Source organism: Vulpes vulpes, chromosome 13 (assembly GCF_048418805.1).
Source record: "Vulpes vulpes isolate BD-2025 chromosome 13, VulVul3, whole genome shotgun sequence".
NCBI lineage: Eukaryota > Metazoa > Chordata > Mammalia > Carnivora > Canidae > Vulpes > Vulpes vulpes.
This window is the reverse complement of record NC_132792.1, coordinates 142,371,112-142,397,749: the sequence shown is the minus strand read 5'-3', so window position 1 is coordinate 142,397,749 and position 26,638 is coordinate 142,371,112. Positions and strand designations below refer to the sequence as shown.

The 26,638-nt window shown below is 35.7% G+C and overlaps 1 protein-coding gene across 4 annotated transcripts in view; it reads right to left on the bottom strand.

The window, feature by feature from the left end:
* EDEM3 (ER degradation enhancing alpha-mannosidase like protein 3) overlaps window positions 1-26,638 on the bottom strand; it is a 70,716-nt gene that overhangs the window by 40,139 nt on the left and 3,939 nt on the right. For all 4 annotated transcript variants that reach the window (XM_026001182.2, XM_026001179.2, XM_026001180.2 and 1 more), the window contains exons 2-6: window positions 25,587-25,632; window positions 8,854-8,954; window positions 8,292-8,331; window positions 2,934-3,046; window positions 1,763-1,916 (exon numbers count right to left, since the gene is read on the bottom strand). In XM_026001182.2, the coding sequence (XP_025856967.1) occupies window positions 1,763-1,916; window positions 2,934-3,046; window positions 8,292-8,331; window positions 8,854-8,954; window positions 25,587-25,632 (454 nt within the window). The remainder of the gene's footprint in view (window positions 1-1,762; window positions 1,917-2,933; window positions 3,047-8,291; window positions 8,332-8,853; window positions 8,955-25,586; window positions 25,633-26,638) is intronic.

Here is a 26,638-nt window from a genome sequence, read left to right as displayed (position 1 = left end):
AACACAGGTAACTGCAAAAATAGAACCTTTCTGGAGAACTGGGCAACAATAAGTACCCAAAGCTTAAAAAGCATTCCGTATTTCTGTGACTATTTCCTCTTCTAGTAATTTATCCTATGGAAGAAGAGATCTATACAAAGATGTTCACAGAAGAGCTATTCAAAATATCAAGAATGAGAAATTTAAATAAAAGATTTAATAACTAGTCTCTTTCACTTAAAAAAAAAAAAAAAGTGTTGGTCACAATCCACTACATTGGTGGGTAAAGTAATATGCTGTGACCTACAGTTTGAAAAGCACTGCTCTGTATCATGCTGTTTCTCCAAAGGTTTCTTGATGGGGAAAGTGAATCTTACTTGATTTATATTGGGTGAAAAGTTATTCCAGATAATAGAGATGGCAGGCCTGACAGCATGGAAATGGAAAAAACAAAAAACAAAGAAAAACATACCTTAGGTGTTTGGGGAAACACTAATAGATTCTTTTGATTGAAATGGAACACTCATTTCATTGGGGTGTGAGGTTCTGAGAGCAAGTCGGAAAGTCTACTGCCAAACCATAATGAATTCTGAAAGTTAAAAGATACTCTGTACAATAGGGAGTCAGTAAAACTTCTGAGGGTAGTTTGATAAAAGTTGTTTTAGTAAGTTTTTTTAAGTCTCTAAAGAATAAACCAGAGAGAAAAGAGTAAGATAGGTATTTACAATAGTTTAAGAATAAAATTATATATTATAATTAGTTGCTTCAACTAGCATACCAGCAGTAAGAAAATAGAAAAATTATCAGGACTTAGTAATGGCTGAGGTATCTAACTTGGACAAGATGGAAAGAGCAATAGTGTTAATAAAGAAATCAGCCAAGAAAATTCTTCCCATATTCAATGGTTTCTTTCCCTTTGCTTTAAATATAACATTTTTGGGGGAGGAAAAAACAAACTCTCTCAACTGACTCTGCTGCCACCTCTAACTAATCTCAAAATAAACAGACCTGTGTTTTCACCTACTTTGAACCCTTCTCTCCTCTTTACTCTTCCACAGTACATCCTTTAAGGTTCTATTTGCATCTAATTCTCCTATTGTTTTTTTTTTCCTTTTTAAAAAAGATTTTCTTTATTTTATTTGAGAGAAAAAGAAAGCATGACTAGGGGAGCGGCAGAGAAAGGGAGAAGCTGACTCCCCACTGAGCTGAGAGCCTGGGGGGGTGGGGGGGGAGGACTTCTTCCCAGAACCTGGGATCAGGACCCTGAGCTAAAGGCAAATGCTTAACCAACTGAAACACTCAGGCTCCCCTCCTATTGTTTTCTAGAAGACCTCCTTTTGAAGCTCTAAGATTTCATAATACTATAGCCTCTACTGTGTGGTTCTCCTCCTGAGTCTTTTCCACCACTCTACTTCCTCCTCATGCCCCTCTGTCCTGTGTTCTCTCCATACCCTCTCTTCTGGAGAGTCAACATTCACTCTGTTTCAAATGTAGTTTCTGCACAAATAATTCTGTGCCCAAATTCTAGTTTGGCATCTGTTTCTTTCTTCTGCAGCATAATCTAAACTGTTACACAGTGACACATAAAAGGCTTAAACTAATCTAAACTCTCATACCACTCAAATGCAGAACTGAAATGTCAATATAAATTATTATATAGCTATGAAGTATTTTTCCTCAGCCTCAAGCAGGTAATGAACAAATGGTTCCAACTACAAAAATTCTTTTTTTTAAGATGGTAAAGAAAGTATATAAAGACTGCTATGGTTTTCAGATTACTTACTCTTGGATAAGGAAGGCCACTGGTAGTATTGAAAGCTGGTAAAAGTTTGTAACCCAATTGCTTCGCCATTTGGAGAAGTTCATCATTGTACCACTGCATGTACTCGCCTTTTTCTTTCAGCATGATCGCCAGGGAGTGTCCACCCAAAAGACCCCTACAATTACAGAGAGGAAACATTATCCATTTCTTACAGACACTTGAAAGTTACCACCTAAAAAGATATGGATATCTTGTTACCAACAATTTAGCACACATAAGGGAAGACTTCAAAAAGGACCTTTTTTTTTTTTTAACCTAACTCTGGCTACTCATTTTACGGCAAACCACAGCCAGTACAAAAAAGTTTCAGATGTTCTATCTGCTGTAAAGTGTTTGGCATTCTCAAACACCTTAAAATTCCTTAAAATAAAGAAGATACTTAAAAAAAAAAAAAAGTATCCTAGAAATCACTTATTTTAACAAACCTGACATTTGATTCTAACAGCTTTTAAATTTAACTTAATTATATCATGCAATCTTTAACTCTCACAGAATATTTTAAAAGCCTCCCCAACTCTGTATTAAATAGATTAATAAACTCTGTGAAAAGCTACATAAATATTTCCTAAATTGAAAAAGACTCACTTTACCTGTTTGACAAAAGGAAATGTATAATAATATAAAAGTAACCATAAAGTATAAAAATTTAATAATGTTGAAACCTGAATTAATAAATCCTGTAATTTGATACTTTTAAATGTTCTGAGAGCATTTCAAGCTGTTTAGTTGAGAGGTAATATTATACATTTAATTTCATTTGGCTTGAAGAGATGCTGGTTAAGATTAGCAAACTATGTAAACTAGCGAAAAACCTGAGATACAACTAATATGCAAATGTTCAACCTCTAACCCCCTTTTTTTTTTTTTTTAAACAAACACGGGGATTACCTTTGATTTGAGTCTGCAACTACTTCCAAACTCTGCTGCTGTCGGTCTCCGATACAATGCAAGGTCATCCCCCAGCCTCTGTTTCATAATACCCCAACTTTCATCTTTTAAACATAAGCAATTTCTTGTTTTATTACCATCAAGAAATAAACAGTATAGCTTAGGCTTCTGTTATTAAAATTACAGCTTTAGTAAAAAAACAAAACAAAAACAAAAACATAGCTTTAGTGTCTTACATACTTACCCAAGAACTCTGATGTTTGTTTCAAAGACTGATACAACTACATCATTATCTAAATTAACATCTCTTAAAACTTTTCTCACTGCATCTTCAAATTCTTTAGTTTTATTTAATACCTAGAAGAAAATTATGAAAATAAAGCTCTTTTCTACCATGTTAAGAAGAAATAGTTAGAATGAGCGACTAAAAGCAAGTTAATACATTAAGACACTAAAAAGTGACAAATATAAAATGTTTCCTTTATATTTACTATAAAAATGTGGTATCTAAAATCCTCCAAAATTAAATGCCTACATTATAAGGAATCTTTATATACTATTTTAGACACATGGAAATCATTAAGAATTTAAAATAATAATCATCAGAACTCATAAGTGGTTTCTTAATATATAACCCATGACCTAGAGCTACGTGAGATGAGCTCTTTCAGGATTTGGTTTCCAAATCAAAACAACACAAAAACCATCCTATTCACCAAACATCATTTTAAGGATGCTCTCAAAAAAAAAAAAAAAAAAAAAAAAAGGATGCTCTCAAAAGAAAGTACAACCTCCAGAGAATGAATGACTGTAAACCACATACCACCTGCCATCTTCACCCATGGATGCCCTGACCCCTAACTAAGGAGGAGTACAATGTTGTGGTCAAGCGCAACCTCTGATTTGAACTCTGGTTCCTTCACTCACTACTTGTATCTCAGTCAAATGACTTCCATCTCTGAGCCTATTCCCTCATCCATAAAAAAAGGAAATATCTACTCTCATAGGATTGTTCTCTTAAATGAGGTAATATATCTGAAGTTATTTTCAGTAGAGTGCCTGACTTAATAAGTGCTTAATATCAATACTGTTATTGTTATTATTATCATTATCATTATTATTATTATTACCATGGGGGTCTAGAATCCTGACTAGGTTAAGAATTCTGTTCCAGGAAGGGGCCAATGCATTACATAGTTGCGTTGATTTTTCAGTCTAAATCAAGGCTGTATCAGTGAGCCCTCTTGCTCAACTATTGATCCCAACAGTTACAATCAGAAATAGACAAGATGACTTAACTCATGCTCTAACTATAACCCACCGTGCTTATTGCTTATCACACTTTCTTGAGTCACTGACAAGATATTTTGCAGTCACCAGAATATTCCAACTGCCAGACTAGAAAAGCCCTGATATCAATGGAATGATAGACACAGCCTACATGTCCCCTTACCTGCCCATGATCATGGATTGAACACCTGTACCTTTCCTTCCCACCGCCAACCCCCTGCCCCGCCCATGATCACACACTCTCGGCATGTTTTTTTGCATGTATGCCCACCTGACATCTCCATCTTGCCCATGGAGAGGTCTATTGTTAAGGTTTGTGCCTGCCATCTTTCCCAGCCACCAGCACCTGAAATAAATCTCTCCCCTACTCTTTTCCAAACTTTCCTCTCTCTTGAGTAATGCCACAGGTTTATCTATTCAGTGTTGGCAAACCAAGCCAGGTGCTATGCTTCCAATTTGTCCCCCTCAGGATTCCCAGGGAGGAAGCAGTTGGCCGAGGCAGTGTGGCAGGCCTTACCTGTTTGTTTCCTGAGTTAGCAGTTGTCATAGATTGATCAGTAACAGCTGCATAATTACATGCTTTTAGACCTCGGATCCACTAAAGGTATTTTTCCTTTACTTGTTTAATCTTTTTGATAAAATTTTGTAGTGTTTTTTCACTTGATTTCTTTCTCTAAAAATTCTAATTTAGTTATAAAATATTCCATAAGAATATCTAAGGGGCACCTGGGTGGCTCAGCTGTTGACTGTCTGCCTTTGGCTCAGGTCATGGTCCTGGGATCAAGTCCACATCAGGTTTGCTGGGGCAGAGGGGCCTGCTTCTCCCTTTGCCTGTATCTCTGCCTCTCTCTCTCTCTCTCATGAATAGATAGAAGAGTAAAATTTAAAAAAAAAAAAAAAAAAAAAAGGGTATCTGACCAAATTTCAAGTAGGGTAAGTCCTGAGTAAAATATACTATGAAGCCTTGCTTTAAACTGACTCCTTTTCCTTGACAATCTCTAAATCCAAGTAAATTCTGCAGCCCTATATCATACTTTTAGAATGAAACACAACTGTTCTACCCCCCACTCACCTACACATACACTTTTTAGTATCATTTTGTTAATCTTATTATTCTTCCTAGGTCTATCTCCAGAGAACTATTCCCAAGAATTACACCAATGCTATTTGTTTCAAAGGAGAATAAAAGTAGAAAGAGTTCTCTTTGTCTATAACTAGTTAGAAAACTCATTCCAATTGCTCTATTAGTTATCAGCTCTATTAGTTATCAGCTCCTAGCTGATAACAATGATGAATTCAGGGCTTCCTTTCCCTTATTATTTTTAATTTGTTTCAATATCTCTTTCTACGAATTTCATGGTAATGTAGAATTTTTTTTAAAAAGATTTTATTTATTTATTCATGAGAGACACAGAGAGAGAGGCAGAGACACAGGCAGAAGGAAAAGCAGGCTCCCTGCAGGGAGCCTAATGTGGGGCTCAATCCCAGGAACCTGGGATCACAACTGAGCCAAAGGCAGATGCTCAACTTGCTGAGCCACCCAGGTGCCTTGGCAGTGTAGAATTTAAAGAGAAATTTAAATTTAGTTCTTGGCATCATTACATCAATAAAAACTAGATGGACAGACTTAGGAACAGATTAAATTTAGTATATGTGCTGCCGAAGTGAGCACAAGGAACAGATTAAATTTAAAAATCAAACTATGACAACAGAAGTTCTACTTGGTATGACCAAAATAAAAACATTGTTTGATACATGTAGTATCATACATGATAGGTCTATCAATATTTTCAAATAAATCACAAAATAAAAAAGCTCACAAAGTAAAGGCAAAGTAAGTTAGAAATATTAATGTGTATTAATAAAATGTACCAAATAATTCCTTTTAAATGTAGGAAATAGGGGCACTTGGGTGGCTTAGTTGGTTAAGTGTCTGCCTTTGGCTCAGGTCATGATCCTAGGGTCCTGGGATCAAGCCCTGCATGGGGCTCCCTGCTCAATGGGGAGTCTGCTTCTCCCTCTGCCCTTCTCTCCCTGTACTTCCTGCTTGTGCTCTTTGCTCTCTCAAATAATAAAATCCTTTTTAAATAAATAAATAATAAATGTGGGAAAAAAAACTTTCTAAACTAATTCTTCTGTTTTGATTAAAAAGAAAATTTTAAAATAGTAATAAAAATTCAAAATGAATGTTTATGTTTCAAAGCTATGATGACACGTAAGAAGTTACTTAGGTTATTCCTACTTGAAAAGAGGAATTAAATTTAAATTAAATTTAAATTTAAAATTGAAGGAGTTTATAAAGTATCATTTTTTTAGATGTAAGGCTTTATCAGCCTTTCTTAACTCTTGAGGATAAATTCAACAAATAGGAATTACTTATCTGAATCTGAACCAAAGATTAATAAGAAGTAGTACCTCATAGTTAACAGGAAACTTAGATACCTAGTCTAGCCCTTCTGAGGTGAAAATAGGAGCCCAGAAAAGTTATTTAAAATTAAATTATTTATTTAATTAATTTATTTAAAAGTTATTTAATTTGGCCAAAATCACACATATCAGTTTATCAGATCACTTATTACTACCTGCCACAAGGAGCCAGAACTCAAGTTTCTCCCACACATTACGAAGAGTATGGTCTGCTAACCAGGAATAGCAGCACCACCAAGTGGCAGCTTATTAGAAACACAGATTCTTGAACCCTACCTTCTTCAGTCTATTGGATCAGAATCCGTATATTAAAGCAAGATCCCTGGGTACTTATAGTACATTGAAGTTTTAAAAGCACTGCATCATTATACAGTATTTCTCAAACTTAGTATACATCATAATCATCTGGAAGCTTGTTTAAAAACAGACTGCTGGGCCTTACTCCCAGACTTTTGATTTAGTATGTCTGGGATGAAGTGCTAGAATTTTGCATTTCTAACAAGATGTCAGGTGTTGCTGCTGCTGCTGTTGCCCTGGGATCGTATTTTGCAGATCAGTGTCAAAGTATACAACTGGTATAACATGAAAGATAGAATTTTTGTAATAATTAATGGCTACTCAATTAGAAGCCAACAGATTTCTAAATTTAGGAAAATTATGTAGCCTGAAACCACCTTTATCCCTTCATTTCTGATAAGATTTTTTAAAGCATATGATATCTGAGATCCATTTCAACAAAATCAACTAAGGGCTTACAGAGAGATGACAGGGAATTTTCTATATGGAAGGATAAAGCAAAGCTGACAAAATGAAGAACAAACTTAAGTTCACCTGTTTTTTTAAACATTAATCAGTCCTTAATATATATACTCAAAGTTGAGAATTAGGTCTTCAGGAAAATCCTGAAGCAAGCCTACTTTTTTTTCTTTTTAAAGATCTTATTTATTAAATAAAATCTTTAAAAAAAAAAAAAAAAAGGGCAACCCAGGGGGTGATCCTGGAGACCCAGGATGGAGTCCCATGTCCAGCTCCCTGCATGGAGCCTGCTTCTCCCTCTGCCTGTGTCTCTGCCTCTCTCTGTGTGTGTCTCTCATTAATAAATAAAATCTTAAAAAAAAAAGATTTTATTTATTTATTCATGAGAAACAGAGAGAGGGAGACACAAGCAGAGGGAGAAGCAGGCTCCATGGAGGGAGCCTGATGTGAGACTCGATCCCAAGTCCCCAGGATCACACCCTGGGCTGAATGCAGCGCTAAACCGCTGAGCCACCCAGGCTGCCTGCAAGCCTACTCTATATTGTAAGTGGTCTCAAAGTAGAAAGTTAGAAAGATGCTATATCTAGAAATCAAGACATCTGTAGGTCAATCCTTCCCCTCTGCCATCATAAACATCCCCAGCCAGAATTGAAATGATTTTGTATTCCAATGAGGTGAAAAAGAATTGCTAAGAAGGGAGCACTTGGAACTAAAAATCACTGCTGGGAAAAAATTAATTTTTTAATGACCGTAACAGAAGAATCCTAATTTAACAATTTAAGTATCATTATGGCATGCCATTCTGGAACAAGAACATCAGTGGTATTTTCTAGAATTAATTTCTTCCAATGGCTTCAATTTCTTTGTATAACAGGGAAACAAACTTCCTGATGTGCCATCACATTAGCTAACACACAAATTATTTCAGTATCTCCATGATTTCTAAATACTTTCACCTGATAGGTGACATAATCAACAGTGTGAAAGATCTATTTAGAAGCAAAGCTCAGAAGATATTATATTCTGAAAACCTCTGCTTCAGACTTACTGTGTAATGACTATATTCATATTTGATTATGCAAATTATGAAGTTTATAAAATAAGTAAATTCAAGAAGAACCAAACCTACCACAAGAGTATCCAAAGAATCAATCAGTGTCAGGGAAAATCTAAGAAAGAAGTATAATGAGATACAAACCATTAGAATTCTGAATATTTTATCCATGATTTATATCCATAAGCAGATATATCTATGCCTTATTGACTGGTAGTTTCTATTAGCTAGTACTTCCATGCATCTATAGTACAATGTAACCTATAAAGCACCGAAGGCCCCTGAAAAAGCTTAATATTACGTTTAATATTCTGTGCATCTACATATCTTCAAAATGAATAGAAATATTAACTTCTAAAATCAAATAAAAATATTAAACCACCCACACTTTATATAACGTGTCAATGACTTTATATACATTTAAAAAGTTATATTCATCTTTTATTTCACTGATCTAACCGGTAAATGATTTTTTTATAAAAGATAACAAAAGGAAATAAAAGAGTTTAATGTTAATACTTAAAGCAGTCTTGAAATTTAACCAATTCCCAGAAATACAACTGTAAGCTGCATCTAGAAAGTCTAAAACCTGGGAGCCCTGAGATGCCACGCCATCCACTGTGTTGATAATACTCACTTTCCCAAGGCATCATCAACATCACCCCGACTTGGCTCCTGGCCTCTAACACGACCTCTACAGGTTAAAGGCATGAGTTCATCAGCTGGGTAAGCATGTTCCTGCAAGGAAATTTTCAGTGAGTCACTGAGGAAAATAAGAGAAAGCAAACATCACTTAGAAGATACAACCTTCTTGCAGTTAAATGAAAGTTAGAAGTTTTTACAGTATAAAGGATCTTTTTTTAAAAAAAAAATTAGTTATAAATGTAATACATGCTTAAGAAAAAATCAATACTAAAATATATTTCTTTAAAAATCTGATAATCTGGGACTCCTGGGTGGCTCAGTGGTTGAGCATCTGCCTTCGGCTCAGGGCATGATCCTGGATCCAGGGATTGAGTCCCACATCGGGCTCCCTGTGAGGAGCCTGCTTCTCCCTCTGCCTATGTCTCTGCCACTCTCTCTCTCATGAATAAATAAAATCTTAAAAAAATAAATTGCACAATGTTATACTATCTCACATATTATTATAAAAAAAAATTCTGATAATCTGCTTCCACTCTACCAAATCTCACTCCCTAAAGGTAACTACTGTTATGACTGGCATTTATGCTTCCAAATTTATCCACATACATTAAAATACATGCACATATATAATTTACATTTTATTTACAAACAAGTGCTCATGCCATATGCACACACTGCTCTAAAATCTGTTTACTTAAACCACAGTGGGGTTTTTCCATGCTAGAATTTTAGAAATGTTATTTAACTACAAAGTGATCATTTAATAGCAGCTAATATTACTGAGTACAGTTTAAGCACTGTTCTGTACAGTTTAGTTCATTTAATTATCACATCTCTGAAACAGATTCAATTATCCCTATTTTACAGATGAGAAAATTGAGGCCCAAAGAAGTTCAGTCAGTCTAGTTACTATGCAACCAGCAGATAATGAATCCAGAATTTAAGCCTGGCAATCTGACTCTAGAGCCTATTATCCTTCATGGTACCGCCTCACAGTATTCCAAAGTATGGATACACTAAAATTTATTCATTCATTCCTCTACTGAGGAACATATAGATTGAACTGAATTTTTCACTATATAAACAATGCTATAATAAACATCTATATACATACATCTTTTGCACATATGCTTGTATTTCTATAGATTGACTCCCTAGAGATAGACCCAAGGGGTCAAAGATATGGATATTTAATTTCTGATAACTATCAGACTGAAGACACTAATTTTTTTTATTATTATTCATAGAGATACAGAGAGAGAGAGAGAGAGAGAGAGAGAGAGGGAGGGGCAGAGATACAGGCAGGGGGAGAAGCAGGCTCCATGCAAGGAGCCCAACATGGGACTCGATCCAGGGTCCCCAAGATCACGCCCTGGGCTGCAGGTGGCGCCAAACCGCTGTGCCACCGGGGCTGCCCATGAAGACACTAATTTACATCCTTAACAATACTCTAACATAGGAGACGACCAATGATCTATATTTTGCCAATCTTCGAAACAAAAAATGATATCTCCAGTTTTATTACTAATGAGGATAAACATTTTCGTATTAGTCATTGCTTTTTTTTTTTTTTGAAATGTCTGTTTATGTTTTGTCCATCTTCTACTGGTTGTCTTATTGGCCAACACACTCTCTATACATTGTTTGTTATATATAATAAACATGTTTCTCCTGTCTTTTTCGTTTTTTAAATATTTTATTTATTTATTCATGAGAGACACACAGAGAGAGAGAGAGAGAGAGAGAGAGAGAGAGGCAGAGACACAGGCAGAGGGAGAAGCAGGCTCCATGCAGGGAGCCCAACATGGGACTCGATCCCAGATCTCCAGGATCACGCCCTGGGCTGAAGGTGGCGCTAAACTGCTGAGCCACCAGGGCTGCCCTATTTCTCCTGTCTTTTGTTTAGCTTTTAACTTTGTTTTGGTGCTTCTTACTGTAAGCTCTAAATATGTAGTTAACTCTATCACTCTCTTTCTTTAAGGTTTCTAGATTTCGAGCATGGTTAAAAGGCTATTTTGAGCCTCTGAAAACAATGCTCATTTTTTTTATGTCTAGAGATTTACTCCATCTGGAATTTAATTTTCTTTATGACGTAAAATACGGACATAACTGTGTTTGCCCCCAAAATAGCCAATTTTCTAAATGCCACTTTTAAAACAACCCATCCTCTTCCTAATTGCCTGAAATACAGCTTCATTAGTTCAAAATTGTCTACACATTTCTATAGTCTCAATTTTGTTTTACAGACCAATTTGCCTGACAGGCCTCTTTCCTACTCCTACTGCCCTACAGACCTATTTCCTGCTCCAAACCATTATCTTAATTATTCCATCTTTGCACCATACCTTGCTACTTAGTATAGCAACTCACTCCCCCATTATTTTTCTTCAAAATTCTCTTAACTATTTTTTCAAATTTACCCCTCTGGATAACTTTAGATTTTCTTTAAAATTCCATTTAAATTTTAATTGGAAGAGCCTAATTTGGGGAGAATTGACTTTATTACCAATTGAGTCTTCCCATTCAGGAATGTATTGTATGTATCACTACATTCATATCTTCTTTTATAATTTGGTTTCCTTCTATAGATCTCACACATTTCTTTTTGTTTTTTTTTTAAGATTTTATTTATTTATCCCTGAGAGAGAGCGAGAGCGAGAGGCAGAGACACAGGCAGAGGGAGAAGCAGGCCCCATGCAAGGAGCCCAACGCGGGACCGGATCCCGGGACCCCAGAATCACGCCCTGGGCTGAAGGCAGGTGCTAAATCGCTGAGCCACCCAGGGATCGCCAGGTCTCACACATTCTTAATAGTTATTTTTTTTAAAGGTTTTATTCATGAGAGACACACAGAGAGAGGCAGAGACATAGGAGGAGGGAGAAGCAGGCTCCCTGCAGGGAGCCTGATGTGGGGACTCAATCCCGGCACCCCAGGATTACAACCTGAGCCAAAGGTAGACACTCAACCAATGAGCCATCCAGGTGCTCCTCTTAATAGTTATTAATAGGAATTTTATAGTTTGGGATACTATTTTGGGTGGAATTTTTTAAAGATTTATTTTAGAGAGACTGCAATCATGCACACGTGAATATACATATGTGTGTTAGTGAGTGGAGGGAGGGGGAGAGACAAAGGAGAAGCTGACTTCCTGCTGATTATGAAGCCATATGCCAGGCTCGATGCAGGGCTTGATCTCAGGGCTCTGAGATCATGACCTGAGTGAAACCAAGAGTCAGACGCCTAACTGAGCAACCCAGGTGCCCCTGGAATTTTTTTTTTAAAGAATGACCATGACAGAGTTATTTCTAATCTAGATGATGATGAAGCACATGCAAAAATCTTCCCTCCTGTTCATTACAAACACACAGAAATGCTGTATCAGTGTTAAATTATTTTAAATACATATCTGAGCTTAACAACAAGAAAAAATTCTCAAGTACCAAAAGTAAATTAATGGAGTACAAAAGATGAAGCTGCGGTGACCACGACATGGACATTAGAAATAAAGACAGGCTTCAGGGGAATTATGTTAATGCCCAAAGGGTATGAGAGTTGATGCTACTGGCCTTGCACACATGGCCATAAGACAGAGAAATAGGTTAAGTTGGATAGTTGCTTCAGTGAAACTAGACTGGAACCTTCTGGCTATGGGTTTTAACAGAAAAGGACAGAAACAAAAAAGATCTGCTGAACTTGATACTTTCTTCACTACGGGAGAGAGTCCCTAAAAGACTTCTCTAAAATTAATGATAGGATGATGAGAAACATCTAGAGGTTAGAAACACTGTGCTTATATATTGCAACTTCAGCCAGTATTTACTAACTTCTTGTCAAGAATAATAAGATTAATACACTCACACTGTTCTCCATTCAACTTAGGATTTTTGGCAATGATGTTATTATAGGCAGTCTTCACTCCACATGGCTTCGCTGTATACAGGTTTCTACAATCTAGTTAAATAAACCCTCAACAACATGATTCAAATTTCAGTTACCACTGTATATTGACTGCAAGTAAGGGCATAAAATACAAAACTTCAGTGCCAGTTCTTTAATCCACAACTCACTATGTAAATAACAAATGCTCATCGTGATCAGTAATCAATCACATCACTTCTTTCAAAGTCTGTGATTTGATCACCATGTGTCTAGTTGTTAGTTCATACACAGCAAGCATGTAGTTATCTCCTTGTCAGCCAGTGATAATCACACATGACAGTGTGACAATTTACAATAATGGATAATCAAAAAAGGAAATTAGCCAACAAGGATGAAAGTTCAGTGAAGAAATGAAAAATGAGGACACTGCAAGTGCAATTCAAACTGAACATAGCGTATAGAACAGCTGGCCGTGAAATGTTGAGAACACTGACACTCGAGACTGCAGAGATGCAGCTATAGGAACTGAGGGAAGGCCTAATTATCTACACAGATGAAGAAAGTGGTTGCGACATAAAGGGTGAAGATGTCACAAAGGAAACAATACCTGCAAAACAGTTCCCATTAAAGGAATTCCCAGAGGTATTTCAGGATACAGAGGGAAAAGGGTGAATTTTTTTCAGATAATCTAAATTTTGAAAGGAGTAGGGCAAACTCACAGATGCATAGAAAAGATGTGTGCTGTTAGGTTATACAGCTGAGACGAAGGCAAGCGAGGCAAGACTATTCAATCTTCTCAGTGATATTTGCAAAGAAGTAACACTTTAATTTTCAAAGTCCCTAAAATTTAAATATTAGTTTTGCTATCTTAAAATCTCTGTACATTTATAAGCATCAGAAAGGAAATTTTTAATGTTCTGACAAGATTTTCAAAGGTCTGTAACATTTGTATTCTGGTCTGGAACCCTAATTCCCACAGTTGCTAGCATTAGAATTTTATTTAAGTAGAGTCGATACACACCATTTTTCTAGGGCTTCTCCATTTCTGATTTTTTATTTTGATTCAGCTGTTGGTTGCCTAGACTTGTCCACAGGTATGTTTTTGTTTGTTGGTTTTATTTATTTATTCATTTATTTATTTATTTTTAAAGATTTCATTCATTTATTCATGAGAGACACAGAGAGAGGCAGAGACACAGGCAGAGGGACGAGCAGGCTCCATGCAGGGAGCCCAAAGTGGGACTCGATCCTGGGTCTCCAGGATCATGCCCTAGGCCAAGGGCGGCGCTAAACCGCTGAGCCACCCGGGCTGCCCGGTTGGTTGGTTTTAAAAGAGTGTCATCAATATTGTTAATTCTCTGGTATCCCTGGGTCAGGATGTCTCTTGTCTTACACTTGAAAAATAAAACGAATGTTTATAAAATGTTTGAGATGTATTTTCTTTTCTTCAGAAATTTGAGGATACTGTTCTACAACTTTCTTGCATTCATTGAGTATGACTATGACAAAGTTTCTAAGACTAGTCTGATCCTTCGTACTTTGAATAACTTGCACCTCCTATATCTGTATGCTTCTATGACTATTAATTCTGGAAGATCAGGAGAAATTCTCCCAATTCCATGCCCAGCTCTATCCTACTGCCTCTCACTAAACTCAACTATCTATACTTCAAACCCACAGTACATTAACAGCACAAAAATAGAATAGAGAACAGGAACACTAAACACATGGTCAAACAGAAAAGGAAAGACAAAAATAATAATAATAATAAAGTAGGCTTAAAAATACAAAAAGCACTGAAGACTGCAACCCTTTGGATATTTAAAAAAGTTCAGTGCTCCATAATGATTCATTTCCTGAGGAAAGGATTCCAGACAACTGTTTGCACTATAATTAGAATCCACATGCAGCTACTAAATTCTGAATTGAACATATTGTAATTTTAATATTACATACAATTTTTAGCATAAAGTCCTAATAATTTTTACATGTCTTTTAACATGTTAAGTTCCTAACTTCTTTTTCCATGTTAATTCCAATAGAACTGTGATTTCCCAAAATGGATACTATTTTTTATTGCTTAAGTTTCAAAGTTAACACATCTAAACAACATGCAGAAGTAACTAAAAAAAAAGTGATATTTTTTCAATTTGCTGATGTATTTTGAAACTTTGTAAGAGATCGTTTAAATGTTAATTTGATTATAAAGAGTTCCTTACTATCTCTACCCCCACGGCTTAAATGCTTTATACTAAATTTCTACTTTGCAAAAACATACATTAATGCACAATCACCTATGTCTGAAACTAAACATGAAACTCAAATCCTAGGCTGATTTAGATAAGAAAAACACTAGTAACAATTACAAACAGAATAATTAAATAAGGGAGCTTTGAACCAGATGTAAAAACACTTCATGCCCTATTTCAAGATTAAGGATAAAAACAAAACCACAGCCTTTTCTTTCGGTTAACCACAAAGTGAACTACAGTTGGTTTGCATAAATCCGGAGCAATGCCTACCTGGCAAATAAACAGCCACATTACACTTCAAATATCCTATCTGCTGGAGGTACAGTAATAGTTTCCCTTCACAATGTACTGCCAGAAAAGGGATAAGTAATTCATATTGCTATGACTCAGAACCACAAAACACATTTAATAATTATCACTCAGAAGTAAAACTCAGCTGATAAAAAGAATCCTATACTAATTAAGTAGAACATGTGCCTAGCTAAAAGTACAAGCAAATGCATAAAACAAAACAGAACAGACTCCACAACAGATTTTAAATTTATGAGAGCACCGAGGTGATATAACTCTGCTCTAAAATACTCAAGTCAAAACAGCATCAAAAATTTACTTTTTGGGACGCCTAGGTGGCTCGGTGGTTGAATGTCTGCCTTCAGCTCAGGGCGTGATCCCGGGGTCCTGGGAGGGAGTCCTGCATCAGGCTCCCCTGGGAAGCCTGCTTCTCCCCTCTGTCTATGTCTCTCTCTGTGCCTCTCATGAATAAATAAAGAAAATCTTTAAAAAAAATTATTTTTTTAGTAAAATCAATTCCAAAAATGAGGCGAAGGGAAGAGACATTATTTTCCTAAAAACAACGAAGGTATCATTTATAAAGGTGAGTTCCTGAAAATACCAAATCTATTTAATTTCCAAAGTCATATACATTTTAATTTTTATTATTATTTTTTTTAGATTTTATTTATTTATACATGAGAGACACAGAGGGGCAGAGACACAGGCAGAGGGAGAAGCAAGCTTCTACACGGGAAGCCCAATGCAGGACATGATCCCAGGACCCCAGGATCATGACCTGAGCTGAAGGCAGACACTCAACCACTGAGCCACCCAGGTGCCCCAAGTTATATACATTTGTATTCCATATCCTTCTTATTAAATACTTCCCTTCTAGAGGCAGAGAAGATACTCTTTCCAAAAAAAAAAACTCCACTAAATGATATTTAATAAGTCATCTACCACATACTGATCATGTGTGCTAATTACTGATTGAACTATATAATTTATCAATTTTCTTCCACCCTAAATTTTCCTATTCCCTTTTGTTCACTATATTCACTTATTAAACCATTTTTCAGGTGTTTAGGATTTCATTTATCCAAACTATTAAACTATTAGACCCACTTGCTACACTGAATATTTATTGTCCTTTTACATAGCATACCTTATGAAATGTTTCTCAGCATTGAGGAGAAACAAGTAATAAAATTGCAGTTGTCTTGTAAGGTTTAATCACTATGCTAGCATAAAGTTTATACTCAAAATTAAATAAGAAAAAAGTTTCCAATAAATTATTCAATTTGGTTTTGATCAGTAATAAACTTATGAGAGACACCTGGGTGGCTCAGCGGTTGAGGGTCTGCCTTTGGCTCCGGGCGTGATCCTGGAGTCCCAGCATCAAGTCCCACATCGGGCTCTCTGCATGGAGCCTGCTTCTCCCTCTGCCTATGCTCTGCCTCTGTCTCTCTGTGTCTCTCATGAATAAATAAATATAATCTTAAATAATAATAATAATAAACTTATAATGTTATATGAACTAAATACATGATAAATAATGTTATCATGAAATAAAGTCCTGCTACTAATGGATTTTTTAGGAAGAATATATTAAAAGATTTTGAGGGCAGCCTGGGGGTGGGGGCTCAGTGGTTTAGCGCTGCCTTTGGCCCAGGGCGTGATCCTGGAGACCTGGGATCAAGTACCAGGTCGGGCTCCCTGCATGGAGTCTGCTTCTCCCTCTGCCTCTGTCTCTGCCTCTCTCTGTGTCTCTCATGAATAAATAAATAAAATCTTTGAATAAATAAACAAAAAGTTTTGAAAAAGCATTTGACAAAATTTGATACTCTGTAATGATGAAGACTCTCAGTAATCCAGAAATAAGAAGAAATGTACTCAACCCAGTATAAGGCATCTATGAAAAACCAACAGCTAAAATTATACACAACAGGGACGCCCCGGTGACTCAGTGGTTGGGCACCTGCCTTCGGCCCAGGGCGTGATCCTGGAGACCCAGGATCGAGTCCCACATCGGACTCCCTGCGTGGAGCCTGCTTCTCCTTCTGCCTGTGTCTCTGCCTCTCTCTCTCTCTCTCTCTCTCTCTCTCTCTGTCTCTCTGTCTCTCTCAGAATAAATAAATAAAATCTTTTAAAAAATAAAATTATACATAACAGTGAAGGCTAACAACTTTCTACCTAAGATTAGGTAACAAGGGTAGGACCTCACAACTTCTTTTCAACATAATACTAGAAGCTGTAGCCACTGTAATGATAGTAAGAAATAAAAGGCATATAGATTACAAAGAAAGAATGAACAGTCACTTTCTTGATGACATGATTAACAGTGTGAAAAATCCTAAAGAATCCATAAAAAAGCTACTAACAATAACAATTGAGTTTAGAAAGGTTGTAGGATATACAGATCAAGAGATAAAAAGTTATTGTATTTCTGTATAACATCAATGGACAACTGGACAAATTGAAACCTGAAAAACTACAACTTACAAAAACGTTAAAATATGAAATATATACAAATAAATTTAACAAAAGATGTACACCTGTATACTGAAAACTACAAAAAATTGTTGACATTAAATAAGACCAAAATAAATGGACAGAGATTCCACATTCATGGACTGGAAGATTCAATACTATTAAATCAATATCCCCAAATTCAGTCCTAGATTCAACATGATCCAAATCAGTAGCTCAACAAGCATTTTTATAAAAACTGAAAACATGATTCTAAGATTTACACAGAAATGCAAAGAACTGGGGCACCTGGGTGGCTCTGGCTCAGGTCATGATCTCAGGCTCCTGGGATGGAGCCCCATATCAGGCTCCCTGCTCAGTGGGGAGTCCGCTTCTCCCTCTCCCTCTGCACCTATCCCCTGCTCTATGCACTCTCTCTCTAATAAATAAAATCTTTAAAAAAGAAATGCAAAGGAACCTAGAATATCCAAAAAAATTTTGAAAAAGAACAAAGCTGGAAGACTTACATTGCCTGATTTCACAACTTAAGACCACACTTAAGACAATGTATTACTATACGTATAGATATATTCAGAGCAGTGGGGGAAAAATATAGTCTAGAAACAGACCCATGTATAGATGGTTAATTTTACACAAATACCAAAGTAATTCAGTGGTAAAAGGATATTCTTTTCAACAAATAAGACTGCAATAACTGGATATCCACATAGAATAAACAAATAACCTTTACCTCATTCTGTATACAAACACTAACTCAAAATGAGTGCTAGATCTAAACGAATAGGCTAAAATTATATAACACTTAGAAGAAAATCTTTGTGACCTGGGCTAGGGAAATATTTTTCATACATAAAAGATAGGAATCATTGAAAAAAAAAAGAAAGGATAAATTGGATCTGTCACAATTTAAAACATTTTCCTTCAAAAGACATAAAGATAATTAAAAGGCAAAGCACAGGGGATCCCTGGGTGGCTCAGCGGTTTGGTGCCTGCCTTCAGCCCAGGGCATGATCCTGGAGACTCAGGATCGAGTCCCACATCGGGCTCCCTGCATGGAGCCTGCTTCTCCCTCTGCCTGTGACTCTGCCTCTCTCTCTTTCTCTCTCTCACATAAATAAATAAATAAATAAATAAATAAATAAATAAATAAGGCAAAGCACAGATGGGGAAAAAATATCTGTGATATGTGATTTATGTGATAAAGGACTAATATCCAAAATATAAAATTCTTATGACTCAGCAATAACAGAAAAATGACCTGATTTTTAAATAGACAAGAGATATGAGCAGGCTTCACTAAAAAAAGATACACTAAGCACAAAGAAAGATTTTCAACATCATTGGTTACTGGGAAAAGTCAAATTAAAGTCACAACAAAATACCACTACATATTCATTATAATGGCTAAAATAAAAAAGAACAAAAATACCAAGTACCGGAGAAGACATGGAGTAATTGTAACTCTTAAACATTGCTGGTGGGGAATATAAAACGTTACATACACTTTAGGGAAGTTTTGCAGTTTCTTATGAAGTTAAATTTATCCTTCCCATATGTAACAACAATCCCATTCCTACTTGGGAAATACATGAAAATGTACGTCCACATAAAAATTTGCATTCACAGCAAATTTTCACAGCAGTCTTTTTTTATTAAATAGCCAGCCAAAGACCAAAAACAAGCCAAATACTTATCAACTGCTAAATGGATAAACAAATTGTGTTCTACCAAATAAACTGAATACTACTAAGAAATAAATAGGAACTACGATGTATCCAACAATATGGCTAACATCTCAAAACCATCATGTTAAACAAAAGAATCTGAATCAGAAGACTACATATTGTATAATGCCATTTAATATGAAATCCTAGTAAGAAAACTATAGTGCTAAAAGCAGATCACTACTTAATTGGTTGCCAGGGGTCAGAGGTAGTTTCAGAAAAAGAGCTGATTGCTAAGGAGCATGAGGAAGCATTCTGATGGAAATGTATGTCAGGACTATGGCAGTAGTTAAACAAATTAAACAACTGTCAAAACTCAGAATCATGCACTTAGAATTAAAAACATTTTTGCCTAGGGACACCTGGGTGGCTCAACAGTTGAGCGGCTGCCTTCAGCCCCAGAGCATGATCCTGGAGTCCCAGGATCAAGTCCCATATCAGGCTCCCTGTATGGAGCCTGTCTCTCTCTGTATCTTTTATGAATAAATAAATAAAATATTTTTTTAAAAATTTTTGCCTATAAGCTATACCTGATTAAACAGAAAAATTTCATTCTGAGTTAATATCCTATATAATGTATCAGAGTATGATAAAATATTACAAGAGGACACTAAACAGAATTTATGTCATTTTGGCAGAGTTTTAGGATGCTCTGAAAGTACAGGCCAAGGAACACTGGTTAATGAAAGGTAGTCCCACACTCATCCACACAAGAAAAGATACATATACATTACAACTCCCCTCTTCCCAGTCATTAATACCACTTGTTAAGTACTTTATTTTACAGAATTACTCTTTCTGATGAACAATCAAAAAGAAAACATTAGGTACAGAGTTTCAAATGGGGAATACAAAAAGGTTCCGGAGATGGATGGTGATGATTACACAACATGGTGAATATACTTAATGCCACAGAATGTTCACTTAAAAATGGTAAAATTTATTATATATATATTTTTTACCACAATAAATGTTCAAAGAAAGTAATGTTATGGGGGAAAAAAATTAATTCTAAGAAAACTTACATAAATCTAGAAATCTATAAAGAATTTAGATTTTAAAAGTTCCCTTGGTTTGAGTGGTAGAGACTAGTCTGCTATCTCCCTGAACTGTGCTCTCACAAAATCAAGCTTAAAAGTGATTATTAGGTATACCTCTACTAGGTAAAGAAACTGTGCTTACCAACTTATTTAAAGTTTATTTGTGATGTTTAGGGCTCTACCAAAGAACAGCTTTTGCTTATAATAGTTTGAGTTGCTTACAGTAACAGGAAAAACACTGGGAGACAAATATCAGGTTAGAGAGCGCAGATCCAAAATGGTTCTGCATTTGGTGGCCTAAATACATGTCATTTTGTTATCTAAATTAATTTGCAAACTAACCTCAGCACAAACACTAAAAACATACAAACAGAAGTGCTAAAGTGGCTACGGGTCTGAGGTTAAGTAAGGCCACACAAGAACTGCCAAAACAAACATCAAATTTCGTGTTATTTGAGGGAAAAAGAAAGCCATCTGTACAATTTACTGTGGATAAATTGCAGTCTGATCAAGGCTAGAGATTTGTCAAACATAGTTGTTATAATGTTAATATTTAAGCCAATAACTGATAAAATCAGAAAATTCCTGGATAGAACAAAGAATGGCAGTGTTGTAGCGCCCACCGTTTACAGAACTTGGAGAATCAAAAAAAACAAAAAACAAACAAACAAACAAAACTCAAAGGGTACATGCCTAGAACAGAAAAGAATGTGTTTTGAAGAAGTTCTACATAAATCCGGGGAACAAATTCTGAGCTAAAGCCTAGATGAAGTTTAGGAGGGCAATTTCAATCTCAGGCAGAGAAAGAATAATGATGGTAGTAGTGATAGTAACAGTAAACTCTTATACAGTACTTCCTATTTGCTGGACACTAGTTCCACACACTTGAATTATATTAACTTGTTTAATCCTTATAACACCAGTGTGAGGCTGGCAAATCAATTTAGAGAGATGAGGAAACAGGCTCAGGGAGATTAGGTGACTTTCTCTTTACAACTCAGCCTGATAGGTGGCACAGCCGCCTCAGGGTGTTTTGTTCGATTTCCAGACTTCTTGCTTGCTTTTAATATTATATTGTCATCTTTGGAAAATACCATTGTTTTCCAAGGAAGTCAAAAGGAATCGCTCTAAATTGGGATGCCTGGATGGCTGAGCGGTTGAGCTGTGCTTTTGGCTCAGGGTGTGATCCTGGAGTTCAGAGATCGAGTCCCCGTATGGAGTCCCACATCGGGAGCCTGCTTCTCCCTCTGCCTATGTCTCTTGCCTCTCTCTTTGTATCTCTCATGAATAAATAAATAAAATCTTAAAACAAAAAAAGGAATTGCTCTAAATCTACACTAGAATGGAGAGTAATATTAAGAAGGACTAGTGAGAAATGAAAAGCTTTCAACATTTATTAAAAGCCCACCATATGCCAGGTATTTTACATTTCAGCATAGTAGGCAGCCAAAGGCAACCAACTACAACAAAAGCAGCTGATTTACAGATCTCAAAATTCACCATAAACTTGTATCCTTAATGAAGTTTGTTAAATAGTTTCTTTGAATTTAAGAGGCAAAGATATAATAAATGCAAAAAAAGCCCCACTATTTGATTACATCTTCACAAGAATTCAACTCAGTTCTTATAAAAAATATATTTTAGGGCAGCACGGATGGCTCAGCGGTTTAGCGCCACCTTCAGTCCAGAGCGTGATCCTGGAGACCCAGGATCCAGTCCCATGTCAGGCTCCCTGCAGGGAGCCTGCTTCTCCCTCTGCCTGTGTCTCCACCTCTCTCTCTCTCTGTGTGTCTCTATGAATAAATAAATAAAGTCTTAAAAATATATATATATTTTTTTAATTTTATTTATTTTGAGAAACAGAAACAAAGAGTACACAAGCAGGGGGAGGGGGAGAGGAAGAGGAGAGAGAGAATCTTAAGCAGGCCCCAAGCTCAACACAGAGCTTCATGCAAGGCTTTATCTCACAGCCCTGAGATCATGACCTGAGCTGAAATCAAGAGACGCTTAACCAACTAAGCCACCCAGGTGCCCCTCTTTAAAAAAATTTAATAAGCATTTGTGCACAGCATGATTTCAGGCACAAGACATATAAAGGACAAATTTATTAAAAATTAAATAAGACGATCCCTGTTCTCAACAATCTTATAGACTACAATAATCCTTTGCAATTATGCCCATTTTACATAAGAAGATAATGCTTCGAAGGGTTAAATGACCTATTTAGGTAAGCTATTAAATAAACAAATTAAGAAAATAATGCTCAGAGGGGTTAAATGATCTATTTAGGGTCCAAGCTATTAAAATAAACAAATTCAAACAGAATTTAAACCCAAACCCATCTAATTCCAAAACCTATACAACACTTTTGCTGTATGGCAATCTAATATAGTTTCTGAGTATAGTAACTGGAAAAAATTTTGAACTAACTTCAAGTAACAAATACAGAGCGCCTGGTCTCTTCTTAATATTTTAGAACTGTTTCAGGTTAGTTCAGAACTTAAAAAAGGGAAGTGAGAATTCTAGACTAAATTTTGGGTTATAATCTTCACATAAACTGAGCATAGCACAAGTACAGTGCAAGCGTCACCTGCACTGTAAAACAGGTGAACGTCTACCAGTGGATTGCAAATGGGTGTAAATCCACTGGGAAAATATAGGGGAGCTTTAATTCCAGGAGTTCCCAGTCTTTGAGGCTGAAATCCTCCTCCTTTCGGTCTTATAGGTAGGTTAAGTATGAAAAAAGTTTCCCACTTAGGGTCCAATAAATAGGAACCGGACTAGGAAGTCCTCTGAGAATTTTTCTCAGCACCTGCTCTGTCATAAATCCATTTACTAAGTGCATAATAGGAAAAAGCGTATTGATAGAACTCTCCACTGTTTACCAAAAAAGAGACAAGATAAGACCAAAAAGTATTAAAGATACTGTGCTTTACAAGAGAGGATCCTATTCACAGTGAAATATACTGAACTGATCCAGTTATATACCCTTTTATTCAACTTTGGAAACAAAAGTGTGTATTTACAAGATGACTAAGGCTTGAGGGTGTAGCATAGATCTACTTGGCCACCTCGAAACTATTAGCCTAGATTTGCTCAATTATGCTTGGCCCAAATGGAATTAACTAAATAGAGATAAATAATTTTCAAAGAACTAGTAAGGGAATGGTCAAGGTCCTTAGAAATGAATTTAAAACTGTCTTCAATATGAATTAAAACTGTTTTCAATAAAAAAATGAATTTAAAACTGTTTTCAAAACACCCCAAACTTTATTACCATTATTTTCTAAAAACATTTAAGAACTCAATAGAGATTCATGGGATCCCTGGGTGGCGCAGCGGTTTGGCGCCTGCCTTTGGCCCAGGGCGCGATCCTGGAGACCCAGGATCGAATCCCACATCGGGCTCCCGGTGCATGGAGCCTGCTTCTCCCTCCGCCTGTGTCTCTGCCTCTCTCTCTCTCTCTCTCTGTGTGTGACTATCATAAATAAATAAATAATTAAAAAAAAAAAAAAAGAACTCAATAGAGATTCATAGAAATACAAAATATAAAAAACAAGAATTATTAAATATAAAACATGTTTAAACAATACAAAAATGTGGGACACCTGGGTGGCTCAGTAGGTTAAGTGTCTGCCTACAGCTCAGGTCACAATCTCTGGATCCTGGGATGGAGTCCCACATAGTTAGGCTCCCTGCTCAGAGGGGAGTCTACTTCTCCCTCTCCCTTTACCCCTCCCTCCTGACTGGTGTTCTCTCTCATTTGCTCTGTTCTGTGTCAAATAAATACATTTTTTAAAAATCTTAAAAAAAACAGTGCTCCCTTCAGCAGCACATATACTAAAAATCTTTAAAAAAATACAAAATACAAAGTGTGTATGTACTTATATGTTTATAATGATGTTAATAAATGAAGATATTTGTGTAATATATAACGAAAAATGGATTCACAGAACCAGTTGAAATATACTTAAAGCAGAATCAAAGTTAGTTCTCTGACACAATTTTCCAACTATATTTTATAGGCTTTCATCATAAAAGAAAATCTGACATATTTTAAAATGTAAAAAATGTAAAAACATTTTAAAATTCATAAGAATTCTCAGAACAATTTGATTACTCTTTTCAAAAGTACACAAATTTACACAGACAATTTTCTTTGAACTCTAAAATTTGCCTGCTAGTTCATCTTTTCAGAAACTAAACATTTCTTTCCTGGAGTCTAAGATCATTTTATTAAGGGGCATGAGGCAGAGAGAAATCGGAGGCAGCTACAACTTCCCAGCCTTAGCATCCCCCAAGTGGCTCCCTGTACTACGGGGGGACAAAATTTCTAACTGGTAAAAAAAACATGTAATAGAAATTTACCATTTTTAAGTCCAGCAGCATTAAGTATGTTTGCTGATGAGCAAGAGATCTCCCTAACGTTTTTTCCCCCCATAACTTTTTCATCTTGCAAAACCGAAGCTGCTATTTCATTCCAAGTGAACACCAAGACATTTTAAAACAATACAGATTGTGTATCTAGAAAGCAGAATATATTCAAATCAAAGCCCACTATGAGGACATAACTTGGACAGAAACTAGGTCATATTTTGTCTCTTTGAAGGAACGGTTTTCTTCATAGAATATATAAAACAATATTGTAAGCAGTTTTTTTAATTAAGAGAATAATTTCCCCGAAGGCTGGAGACAACATCTTATTCGTGTACATCCATAATATCTAGCCATAAAAGCCACTCACATTGCTGATAGCATCAAAGGAAACTACTTAAATACAAAGTTTCATAATCTAATTCAATTTCTCAGCTATCCAATAAACTCCTCTAAGAATCAATTACAAGGAACACTCTGTTTACACTTGTACTATTTTCTCAAAAACTTCCTTTAAAAAAAAAAGTGCTATTAATTGAGGTTTACACTCTGTTTACACTTGTACTATTTTCTCAAAAACTTCCTTTAAAAAAAAAAAGTGCTATTAATTGAGGTTTCAGAATCTGCAGCTGACTGTGCTTATGTAATAATCCACTCACATAAAGGGTATGTGAAGATAAGTCTTCTACTTACCATATAGTTACCATAAGCATGATCAAACATTTCCAGTACTTGATTCCTAATTTTAAAAGAGCAGAAATGGAAAAAAGTTAAGTACATTCTATTTATTGTTTTTCTAAAAAAGTTAATGCTCCTTCATAAACTTACACCAATTTAAAAAAAAAAAAGAAAAAATTAGTTAGAAAAAGACATAAACAGAGTCAAGAAATACACAAGTGTTAGTAGACAAGCTTTCATGAATCATATAGAGCTGGGCCAAATTTTTACTCTTCCTAGCAATTTATGTAAAATTCACCTTATGCTGCCCAAGAAAACTGACAAATGATGCACACCATGCAGAGAGAAGGAAATCTGATGCTGAAAAATAATTACCTCTTAACAAAATTATTTAACATATCTGTCTTAAAAGGAAGACTATACCTGGAGACTCCCAAGAGAAGTAATAATTACTGTTATTGTTTATTGCTTACACTATATATATGTATATATCTATATATTCTATAGAAGGGTGGTTATGTAAGGAAAGCTTCTACCTTTCATTTTAAATAAAATCACTAATGCCTAGTTTAATACATATCTATTGATATATATTTGCTCACACTTTCAAAAGATAAAATTTTATGATTTTATGATGTACTCTTTTCTCCTTTAAAAAACCATCAAAAGCCAAATAAATAATACTCAACTCTAAAGTGAGAAAAATAACCTCAAAAAGAGATTTGTGTGTTTTGCCTATCTCTGTTTCTTAAAATACCCAAGATGACTGTTTAAAATGGAGATTTCTGATCCCCACACCAGACTTACCAAGTCAAAATCTGTACTTTCTGGACCAACGAATTGGTCTTTCAGTTAAACACTCTCAAGTTTGGGGGTTTGAGGACTACACAAAAAACTACAAAGTTAATGTTATGGTTAGACAAAACCAAATATCTGAATAATTAGCAAGGGAAAAATAGTTCAATAGTCTTCTATTAACACTTACTATTGTTCCCAAAGTTCCGGTCACTAATAGCAAGAATTGAAGAAAGTGTTAGAGAAAATGGTTGGTATAATTTTATTTTACT